Source organism: Polyergus mexicanus, unplaced genomic scaffold (genome assembly GCF_030449975.1).
Source record: "Polyergus mexicanus isolate NDT 795.1 unplaced genomic scaffold, iyPolMexi1.0 SCAF_7, whole genome shotgun sequence".
NCBI classification, from domain to species: Eukaryota; Metazoa; Arthropoda; class Insecta; order Hymenoptera; family Formicidae; genus Polyergus; species Polyergus mexicanus.
In genome coordinates this window covers 10,256,806-10,268,928 of record NW_027223327.1, presented here as the reverse complement: position 1 = coordinate 10,268,928, position 12,123 = coordinate 10,256,806, and the positions used below count along the sequence as shown (strand labels likewise).

At 26.8% G+C, this 12,123-nt stretch overlaps 1 protein-coding gene across 3 annotated transcripts in view; it reads right to left on the bottom strand.

The window, feature by feature from the left end:
- Positions 1 to 9,972: 9,972 nt before the first annotated feature.
- LOC138934848 (MAX dimerization protein) overlaps positions 9,973 to 12,123 on the bottom strand; it is a 34,078-nt gene continuing 31,927 nt past the window's right edge. For all 3 annotated transcript variants that reach the window (XM_070298972.1, XM_070298974.1, XM_070298973.1), the window contains exons 7-8: positions 11,932 to 12,068; positions 9,973 to 11,614 (exon numbers count right to left, since the gene is read on the bottom strand). In XM_070298972.1, the coding sequence (XP_070155073.1) occupies positions 11,932 to 12,068 (137 nt within the window). In that variant the 3' untranslated portion in view covers positions 9,973 to 11,614. The remainder of the gene's footprint in view (positions 11,615 to 11,931; positions 12,069 to 12,123) is intronic.

Genomic DNA, 12,123 nt, shown 5'->3' with positions numbered 1-12,123 from the left:
TTTGAAAGTTCTTCGATCCCATTTGTTGGGTTAATCCTTAGATCTCTAATGCTCCTCCTATCATCCTATTTTACGCGAGTCGAAGATTTCGAAGGAAATTAATATCAAGATTCTCGGGGATTTCCTCTGGACTGTCAATCTATCAATGATTGAATCGTGATTTAAACGACGATTTAAATGGCAATTTAAATGAAAATTCTTAAATTTTTGTTTTTTAAGATCTTCGGATTTCTTAATCCATACAAAAATCCTAGATCCTGGATAAAACTAAAACTTTACGAGGATATAATCATCAGTTTCTATATGAAGAGACGATAAATTTTTCTCCCCTATCTTCGCCCTTTATTTTCTCGCTGGAAATCTATGAATCCTTCAATCTTTAGATCTTTCAATCATCGAAATCTAAGGATCTTTGAATCTCGGGAATCGAAAGTTGCTACGCAAAAATTGAGGAAACTTTGGAACAATCCTCAACATAGAGTCAGTCTCTCGTCTAGCGAGAAAATTCTCCATCCCATTATTATCACTTTCCCATTGTTTATCACTGCCCATTATTATCATCGCCCTCATACTATTATTTTTCCCCTTCTTCTCTTTTATCATGCCAAATTTGCTCGAAGATCATCCTCCTATCGTCTTGTTTTGTTGTATTTCATGGAGGAATGAGAGATTGGGTGAGAACTCTTATTTTCCCCTGTGAAACTCACATGGCTCAACAACGACCGAGAAAAGGACCGCACTTTTCGTCTGAAGGAGTATTGCCACGCAAAATTCGCCCTCCTCTCCCCACTCTCTCGTTCCTCTTTCTCGTTTTACTTTTTCTTTCACATTATCGTGATTCTATATTATTACTTCTATTAAATAGTTTCTTCCTCTAACTTGTTTCATATTCTTCATTTTTCTTTTATAAGAACATCGCTTCTCTCACGTACAGGGATTAACTATCGCGCCCACAAAAATGTTGATACACCGACAGCTTTCTCTAAGTTTTCCCTAACTTATTATTTTTTACTAGTCCATTCTTTACAAATACATCACTTCGATGTACAAGGTATTACATAAACATTCAATTATATAAGTATTATATATAACCACCGTTTTAAAAATGTGAGACACCAACAGCTTGTTATTATAAATAACTTGAAATAACAGCTGTTCGGATAGCAAAGTTCAAAAATGCTAATAAAGGATAAAAACCTTGCAAAATTTCTGTTGCAATAATAATTTTTTCTTTCAATGGTGTCCAAAAAAGGGAACAGTTTAAAGAAGGACGATCTTCGAGGTGTGAACGAAAAACGATCTTGGCCTTCAAGGACTTGTGAAAAATCTATCGCCACACTCACTTCTTCAATGTGAATGTATCTATCCTCCATCTCTCTTTAATTATCTAAATAATAAAAGCGACAAAACGTCGAACGATAAAAAAGATGTCCCCAAGCGACACTCCAAAGGATTAATCGAAATTAAATTTAAATTTAATTCACATATTGTCAAAATAAAATTAAAATTTAATTCAAGATTGTATTAATCGAGAGATTAAATTCAAATCTAACATATATATATATATATATATATATATATATATATATAATCTATATATTTCACGCTACATATATTCTGACTTAAATACGTCTTTGCATTAATCACAAAATTAAATCAGAATTTAAATATTTTCAAAATTAAATTCCAATATATTTTCTACATTTATCTATAGTGATTTAAAAAATCTTATATATATATATATATATATATATATATATATATATATATATATAATTATGAGTTAAATGAGCAAATTGAAAAAAAACAGGCCATTTAAAAATTAACATATTGTTAGAAAATCAAATTTAAAATTAATTTACATATTATTAAAATTTTAAAAAAATTCGAATTTAACTCGCAATCACATACAAATCGAGATTAAATTCTTACATTAAACGATCGAGCTAAAATTAAAATCTTACTCAATTAATAAAAAATTAAATTTAAATTTATTTCGTATCCCGCTAAAAATCGCGTCAACTAAGTTTTACCTACATCCTTTAAATCCTTATTACGAGTACTGTAATAGTAGTGTAGTAGTAGTTGTAGTAATAGCAGCGATAATAGTAATAGTTATAGTAGTAATAGTAGTAGTAATAATAGTAGTATTAATAGTAGGTTGTCCATTTTTTTATTCCTTTTTCTGCTTAAGCATCTTTTTTTTTAATCCTTTAGTTTTTCTGATTTCTGGTAATCTAATAGACATCTAAAAATAACACCTATTTTTTGTTTTCATTACTATTTGCATTTTTATCCTCGGTCTCTTCTCTGTATTCCTCTTTTCAAGCAAGCGTTACTTAAGGGACTCCTTTTGTAAATTTTATCCTGCACTCGAAGACCTCCTCGACGTTAACGTCTTAATAAAAAAAAAAAAATAAATAAAAAAAAATGTAAAATTTCCGCAGAGTTTGAACAATTATTGAGATTAACAGATAATGACGGACGAACCTCAGAGTCTCGGTATTGACTGGTATTGATTTAACGATTGATGTTGATAACAATTAGTATTGATCTATAATTATCAATGTAATCGGCTTTAATATTATTCGACATAAAAGCCAATTATTAAACAATATGTTAAATTATCGTCATCGATCATTAATCGGTTATTAATCAATATTATTTATTAATAACTGCGAGATGTATAGAGATATTGATATTAATCAATTTTGATTAACAGACGATATCATACAATATTGTTCACTAATGCTTCCATGATAGGTTTTATAACATTAATTAACATTAATTAATATTGTTATTGTCGATTAAGTCAGCCGAATTATCTTTTTATTTGTCACTTAATTTGCATTAATAATTTTAAAAGTAATAATTTCATAAATTTAATTTATTGAGCACGAGACGATCGCACAATTTTAATTACACAATTAAATTTTAACTTATTAATCAATTAATGGTATAAGCAAGTCTTCAAAATTAATATAAATTTAATTCAGACATATTAATCATGTATATAATCTTTTATTAATTTAATTAGAATTTTAATTAAATTCATACAATTTCAGTTTACGTCATTCGTTTTGTCTTCAATACCATATCAATACTTATTGCTGCTTTTGCAATCATTTCTCTCTCTCTCTCTCTCTGATTTTTGTATATTTTCTTCCAATATTTTTCTTTTTTCTTCTCTCTACTTTGTTCTCTCCATTCACCTTCTTTTTTTCTCCCCCTATATTCATTCTCTCTTTCTGTTTCTTTGATTTTGATATTGGTGAATTTTTTGAACAAAAAGAGAAACAATGATGCAAAAAAATAATGAGTTTTTCATGAAAGATGTATATATACATTTCAATATGTATATATATAAAACTATAATTATTTTAATTATACAATTTAATGTAAACCAAATATATAGAAAAATTCGACAACTATTTTAAATTATAAACCAAAACAATATAACTTTTTTCGCCTCTTCCTGTTTTTCTTTTTTTACCTTTCTTGTTTCTATTTATTTCCTTTCCGGATTCCCTCAACCACCTTCTTTCTCCTTTTCTCTTACTTTTTTCTCTTTTTTTCAACTTCTATTTTTTCATGTTTCTTTCCTTTTTTTCTTCTACGCTTTTTTATCATCTTCTCTTATAATCCAAAAAAAAATGGTCTAAATACTAAAGTAAAGACATCATTCAAAACCAAGTTTAATAAATGAAATTAAGTATCAGCAAGTGTGTGATCATAATATGTGTGAAAGTTTTTAATGCTCTATTTATCATATCTATTTCACTTTTTTTTATTGCAGTTGTAAATTTATATTATAAATTTATATTTTTTTAAATTTGAATCATATAAATTTATAATACAAACGCTTGCGATGGTAATTTGAGAGAGCATTATCATATTAAATTAACACATACATATATATCTCTTCCTTGTCATAGTTATTTTTAAATTATTTATACAGCATGTCCAACGCAAAAATAGAACTGTTTCCAAGACATTAATATAAATGTGGAAATAATGTAAATAATTATTTGAAAAATTACATAAAGTTAAGTTAGTCTCACGATTTAATAAAAGACGGAGACAAGGAAAATTCGTCTTTGCTCAAATTCTAAAGAAATTTAATTTTCGAAATTTATGTTGGTTTATTGCGTTAATGCAAAGAGTTGTCACATTTTTCTATAAAGTTTTGTTTACGTTAAATAACGTCAAGTTTTACATTTTTGAAAAAAAAAATCGACGATTTTTTTTCTTGATGTGCAAAATGGATATCAAAGTTTATCATGGCTGTTCCTATTAGAACTGTGTAACGTCTTCAACTTTACTTGACAAATATGAGACAAATCTTCTGCATCAACTTGAAATATACATTTTTATTAACAAATTTCATAATTATTAGAAACTAAAGATATTAAATTTATATATTTTTATGAAGGTTTCGTCTTTAGATTAGCATATCTTCTTAATAATTTATTCTATAATAACTATTTACTTTTTTATTGTTACAACCGCAATAATCGTTCCAATTTATTACATCCTAGAGAAAACAGATTTTACTTTATTCTCTCTAGTTTCTCAATTACATATTGAACATAAATATTTATATTGCCTTTTGGCAATTTCAAAGAAGGACAACGTATTCATTTGACGATGTTTAACTCACAATTACATTCCTTTCCTCAATTTTTTCTAACAATTTTAGCATATTACGAAAAAGTTCCCCATAATTATACTGCTTTCTTCTCCAAGACATTTCGTATGATATTTTTCTTCTCCTTTGAAAAAATTATATAGTAAACGCAAGATGTTTTGTTTAACCTATTAAAGGCTATGATCATAAATAAATTGATTAAAGATATATAGAGTTGTTTTTATTCTATAAAAATTTCAGATTAATATTAGATTCATTTTCTAAAATAGATCGAATATATTATATTTTTGAAAATTAGATATTTGAAAATTAAAAGAAAAGATTTTTATCAAATAAAATTTTATATCAAATAATATTTTATATCATATAAAATTCGTCAGAAAATAATTTATTTATAACAATTTTAATAATTTTAACGAATAAGATAATACAAGAATTTTTGAAACAGTTAATAATATATTTAATGTTTATAAATTAGAGATCTTCAAAAAAATTTAAAAGATAATTATTTTTATTATTAGATATATATATAAAATTTCTTTATTTATAATAAAATTTTTATTCTGTTTGTTACACAAAACTGAATTAAAAAAAAAAAAAAGCGGCACATATTACGCATGCCGAAAAAAAATCCGGTTTTAATTAATTGATTGGTTTCTTTAAAATTCTACGCAGAGGTCTCGTTTATTTTTGCGCCTATTATTTTTTTTTTAATTTTATAGTTATTTGTAATAGTTAGTTTTTTTGTTGGTTCTTCACGTGATTCCCTCGTTTTGTTCTGCGCGCATTTTTTTCGTTTTTTTCAAGAACTTTTTATCGTTCTGGCGTACAAAGATCAACGGCGATTCAGTATGGATTACTTTCATTTCAAGTTCCCCTTTAAATAATCAATAATTAGGCAAAGAACAGACAGCATTTTTTTCTGAAGAAACTCAAATCGATAAAGCCAATCTATTATTTACTATTTCTGATTCCTTAGTGCAATTACATTGAATTACAACGTCATAAATGAAAAATCATGTGAATATCAAATGTGTATGGATGGCATACACAAACACTAATTTATTTCGGCGTATTTTGCAAGCAAACGATTCACATTTATCACTTCTAACGTCGTAATCCAATGCTGCTGTTATAAAAACAAGAAAGACACACCTTAATGTTGTTGTTTCTAAAATAACACGAAGCGTGTATCTTCAAGTTTAAATAATTACAATTTTTGGTGAAAATATATGATTTCGTTTAACTGAAACATAGATTGAGACTTTTATGGAACAATTAGCTCTTGTTTCAGTTGAACATATCTAACATTTCATTCAACTCTTAGAAAATTCTTTCAAATTTCGTTTAAATAAATACTAAAAGAATATAAAGAAAAATGCTCTGTTTGCAATTTGAAAGCAAAAAAAAAAAAAAATGTTAAAATTCCAGATTTGTGCTAAAAGATAAAGTTATAGAGTCATAATTGTGGCCAAAGCCCGCCATTTATAAATGTAATGTATTCGCCGCGATAAATTCATGCAACAACCAATATGATTGCGATTTAATTATAGACGATTGTTGATACAACAATCGATATATGATTCAATATTAAAAATCGCGGCGTGCCTCGCTGAAAATATTTCACTTGGCTTGGTCGTTTCTTCGGCGGGATTTGACCTTGTCCTTTGATCATTTGTGAATCTTTATCATCTTCGCAATCTCTCTCTCTCTCTCTCTCTCTCTCTCTCTCTCTCTCATTTCACTGTCTTTCTTCTATTGGCAACTGCCTCGTTTTTCTTTTGTCTCTGTGTATTTGTATTTTTTATGTCCTTCGTCTATATCAACCCTGACAGACAGTTAACCCTTTAACTTACATTTAACTTCAAAGTTCAATTTAAAAAAAATTAAATCTACGAGTTAATTCTTTTTTAGCATTTATTAGATATTTTAATTGTTTCAATTAATTAATCTTTTTTAAAATTTTAATCTTTCATATTTTGAAATTAAAAATTAAAATGTAGCATAATTAATTAATTTAACAAAATATTTATTGTATAATATCGAATATTTATTAAAAATTAAAAATGTTCAATTTCTTTGAAATTAGAACTAAAATTTCACAATTTTTTTTTTTAATTTTAAATTCATAAATTGAAGATTATAATTTTTTTAAATATGTATTTAAATCAATTATTTTTTAATTTAAAAAAATATATATTAAAGAGAGAAATCTAATATTAATTCGTAAAAAATGTTTATAGCTTAAATTTGTAATATATTTGAGATTTTTTTATCCTTTCTTTCAGAGATCCCTGGATTTTCGATTAAATAGATTTTAGATTTTTGATTTTAAAATATCATTAGAATCTACAAGTACTATGATTTTTCTATATAAAATATGTGTGTGTGTGTGTGTGTGCGCGCGCGTTTAATTTTCTTTTATTCATTTATATTATTATAAAATTATTATAAAATTTTATTTATTATATAATACTGCTTACAATATAAAAAAACAATAAATAAGAAAATTAAATTATTTCCAAGATCTGGAATTTCTTAAAAAATTTCTTGATTTAAAAAGAAGTTCCTTAATTTAATATATCTTTTTTCAATTCTATAAATTTTTTTTCAATTTTGTTTTAATTCTAAATATACAGCCAAAGCTTTTAATTTTTAATACTAAATATCACCAGAATATATTTTCGTTTCATCGATTAATTTTACTATATAATATTAATAATACTATATCTTAATAAAAATATCAAGACAATAAATGTTCAAAATAAACTAAATAAAAGAAAAGAAGAGAAACGAATATATGTGTGTGTGTATATATATATATATGTATGTATGTATATAAATACATATATATAAATAATAAAATAATAAATGAAATAAAAACAAAAATAATATCGAAAAATGATATTTTCAAAATAAAATATGCATTTGTATAGGGAGTCTCATAGTATTAATTTATCATAGACTCTTTTTTCACAAAACCAAGTATCTCAAATGAACCGCATCATATTCATATTGATAGAGTCTGTTATTTGTAAATGTTTATTCTTTTTTGCGAGTAGCAGAAATTTTGTTTGTTATATTTCGCTAATTTCGATCATTTTAAGTATGGATATACAATATTTACAAATTAAGATAATTAAGTTTCTCTTGAATTTGCTAAAGAAATCTATGAATAAATATTGTGATAGAAAAAGAGATACACATTATACCATACATGCTATTCCAATATAATTTGTCCTTGCACTTTAATGATAGATTCTCCGGCCAATTTATATATCTCACATATGAAGGGAAGTTAAAGGGTTAACCGACGGTATATGTTCTACGAGGGAATATTTTCCGAAATATGCTCAGGAAAAAGTTTGCCTATAATTTAACGTCGGTCTTCAGAGATCATCCATTACATTTGGTAGTCAGTCTATCCATTAACGCGTATCTTACAAAAGAATCTTGCCGCACGAATCTTTGTCCTTTAAGCCGAGAATTCCGACTTTCAATATTCTTTTAGATTAGGCATCGAAATCGTTATAATTCCGTTGAGTTCTTTCAATGTTTCGTAGTCTGCCATGCCTATATTTCAGTTAACATGTGTGATACAATATTCTCTAATTTCCTTCTTAGGCAACAATAATTCTTATATTTCTTGATATAAAAAAAGATAAGAGAAAAATTATTCAAAGATATTATCTTTATTAAATTAGAAAAAATGTCAATTGCTATGTTATTCTACGTCACAATAAGTTTTTCGTGCGCTCATACCATCGAAATATGAACTCAGCGACATTGTATCACTTTCGATCCACTATCTTTTAGTTTGCTTAATAAATCATTCACGATTGATCTAGGAATAGTCAAAGATCATTCTCGTGAAAAAGAAACGCATCACATAAAAAGGTGGTAACAGCCCCGAGAAGACCCCACGAGGGATTTGCGGAATTTGTACTCTTTGAATGTGTATTAGAGTGTCCCTTATTATTTCAATTGTATTTATACAGCAGTCTATATATTGTTTCTTTTATAATAATGTCTCCTAAATTTTAAGATTTTTTTCTTCTATAGAATTATTATCTTTGATAATACTTATCTTTTCAATTTTTATTTTATTTTATATTTTTTTTAGTTATTTTTTCATTTCTTTTGTTCATAACTTTCTTATTTTGTTTTTTAATCCTTCTTTCTTTCCAGAACAAGTAGATTAACAAAATGCGTTATAAATTCTGCCGAGAGCAAAAGTCACTCAGCGCTTTTTCCATTTATTTTTATATCTATAAATAAGGGACACTCTATATTTATGTGTGTGTATATATATATATATATATAATGAAACATCACTTACGCCGTATTATAGTTATCATTTTACTTTTTTTGCTTTTTATACTTTGCTTTGCTCACTTAATTACAGAATAATGACTTAATATATACGTGTACATGTTTGTGTGTGTGTATCCGTTCACTTGTGTTCATATCGTAGTTTATTAATTAATCGCAATTCATTATTCATTGAGATATCAGCCATTTGTCTTTCTATATCTTATTCTTTTCTGTTCATTCTCTGAATACGTTTTTCCTTTCCTCACATTTTTCTATATTACGCGATGTCAAGTTTTATGCAAATTTTTATTTACTTCCTCTTACAAACATGGCGACGGCGCAGGGATTGTTTCCTAATAAGTTTACTTAATGAACTATATGAACTTTGTATGTTTATTTAAATATCATTGAATGGAAGAAATTCGCAATTTAGTTTGGAAAATGACTTTATGTTTTGGATTTATATAATTTTTTAAATAATTCTAATTTTTATACACAATTTTATACTATAAAAATAATTTCGTATTTTATGGCATTAACATATTATAATTGATTCCAAATACTGCATATATATAATCTGAATTTAAAATTAAATATGCAATTTTACGAATAAATTTTTTTGTAGAATAATTTTATATAATCTATCCAATATATATTACAAATTATTATAATAAATAATTTTGTCATTTTGAGTTAACAGATTGCTTCGTAAATACTTCCAAATTTTTCGACTAATTTCGTAATAAATTTCTATAAAATAAATTTCTAAATTAATTATGATAAAACTATAAATTTGTTTTTTTAGAAATATACTTTATAAAATTATAATTTTAACTATATAGTTTGTTTTTGACATAATTGTAAATTTCTATAAATTAATTTCTATATATTAATTTTGTTTTTATTTTATATATTTCTATATATTTTTATTCTCTTTCTCTCTCCCTCCCTCCCTCCTCCCTCCATCCTCCTCTCCCCCCCCCCTCTCTCTCTTTCTCTCTCCCTCTACATTTTTAGAACCAAATTAAAAATTTATTACGATATTAATTGAAAAATTAAGAATTATTTGTGAATCAATCTCCATAGTTTAAAACAAAAATAATTAATTAATTAATTATATATATAATTAAATTCTTCATATATTTCTAAGAATAAATTTTTTATTTTGTCAAATATTGTGAAAAGTAAATCGAAAAAATGCACGTTTCAACGATCGAGTCTCGAAATGATCAATCAACGCCTTATTTTATTCGTTTCTGCGAGAATCTGAATTAAGCCTGCAACAAAACAAAGAACTTTCCTATTGCTTTTGTCAAACATTTCCACTTCTCATTTAATTTCTTACTTTTTCTCTCTCTCTTTTTTTTCATCCATTCTCTCTCTCTCTCTCTCTCTCTCTCTCTCGCATATTACGCTCTCTCAATAAACTTGTTTGTTCTTAAAAATATGTACAATGTTGCTGCGAGTTTCCGTCTTGATAATTTACAACTGTCCCCTTTATTTTTTGCATTCTTCAAAGTCGCGCTCGTTACCTTTTCGTCTTGTTTTCTTATTTCGTATATTGCCGTCCCTTCTTTTATCCAAGTTAACCCCATCTCGAAAAGTTGCTGGCTTTCTTCTTGGCAAAATCTTTTTAGTTTCTTCGTATTTATTTTTAGACTTTTTCTCTCATTTCTTATTCTTTCTAATTAATTTTCAGTTTTTATTTCTTTTTTCTTCTGTCTTTTCTTCTAGTTTTTTTCTTTATTTTTCTTTCAATGTATAACATCATGTTTTACTGTCATTTTGGAAAATGTGCTGCAATTTTCCAGTCTGCGTTCATAACTTTCAGAAAGTATCTTCTTTATTGATTTTCTTCTTTATCTAAAACTTTCTTCTTTGATTTTCTTAGTCATTGAATGTTTCTGGATATTGCCTTCTTTTTAAGATGCCAAACATAATTTGCAATAAGATTTTAACATAATATCTTTCCTTTTCGATATTCTTTCTTTTTCTTTCGCTTAAACTTTTCTCTACTTTTCTTATATTTTTATATGACAAATGTTTTTGTAAGATGGCCTGTTTTTTCTTGTTGTCAAAATAATTTTTCTTTTTCACGTCTCTTATTTTTTTCGGATTCTTTTGTAAGCATTTATAATATTATTTAATATATAATCTTCGAATCAATTTTTCCTCCTTTTAAAAATTTTTAACGACTCTAAAGTCTCAAAAAGTACTTATTCTTTATGTTGTAGGCTAGTACTAACAATAAGATGATATCAAAGACGACTTCATCTCTTCTTTATTTTCTTCTTTTTTTATTGTATTAGGATTAATGTCTTCCGAATTTTTACATCTCCTACTCTTTAGTGATTTCTGATTTTTGAAATCTTCTCCGTTCTCTGAAAGTCTTCGTAAAGTCGTGCAACACTCGAAAGTCTTCTTCTTCTTTAGTGTTACTTTGCCAGCCAGGCCATTTTGGAAGGACACAAATATGAATTTAAATGTGCATTTCGTGTGTATATGTTATGTGTGTATGAATCGATATCTCTCACGCCGTCAATTTTCGTACGCCCCAATGGATGTTCTTCCTTTCGTTCTATCTTTCCCTCTCTTATCCTTTTCTCTTTTTCAACCGCTTCTTCTTTCGCCGCCATCTCGCCGCCTCTTTGTCTGCAAACAGCGCAGAGGAACCAATGTGAGAATTTATTTGTCAAACATCTACTCTTCCACTTTCTATTCTTATCTTTCGATTTTTGTTCCTTTGATGACGTCTTATACTCTTAATGGATTTTCCGTGCTTAGCGTATTTTTTTTTATTATTATTATCATAGGACGCGACCATATAATTAATTGTTTAATCCGATGTATTTTAATAATTATAGTCGTAAGCAAATCCTATTTTAATTCAAATATAATTCGTTTTTATTTCCTTTAGAGTAGAATTCCACATGTATCTTGTTTCGAAATTAATCAGATTGTATACGTACCTAAAGATTGTCCATCATTTCGGAAAGAGTCAGCCTGGAGGTGGACATCGCGACACCGCTGTCGCTACTACTCTGTACGCTACTATGATCATCGGTATCCGATTGATTGCTCGTATAACCGATCACATCCACTTCGTCTATAACAGAAAATACAGATTTTTGTTCATAATCTGTTATAATCTGAAAGAGAGC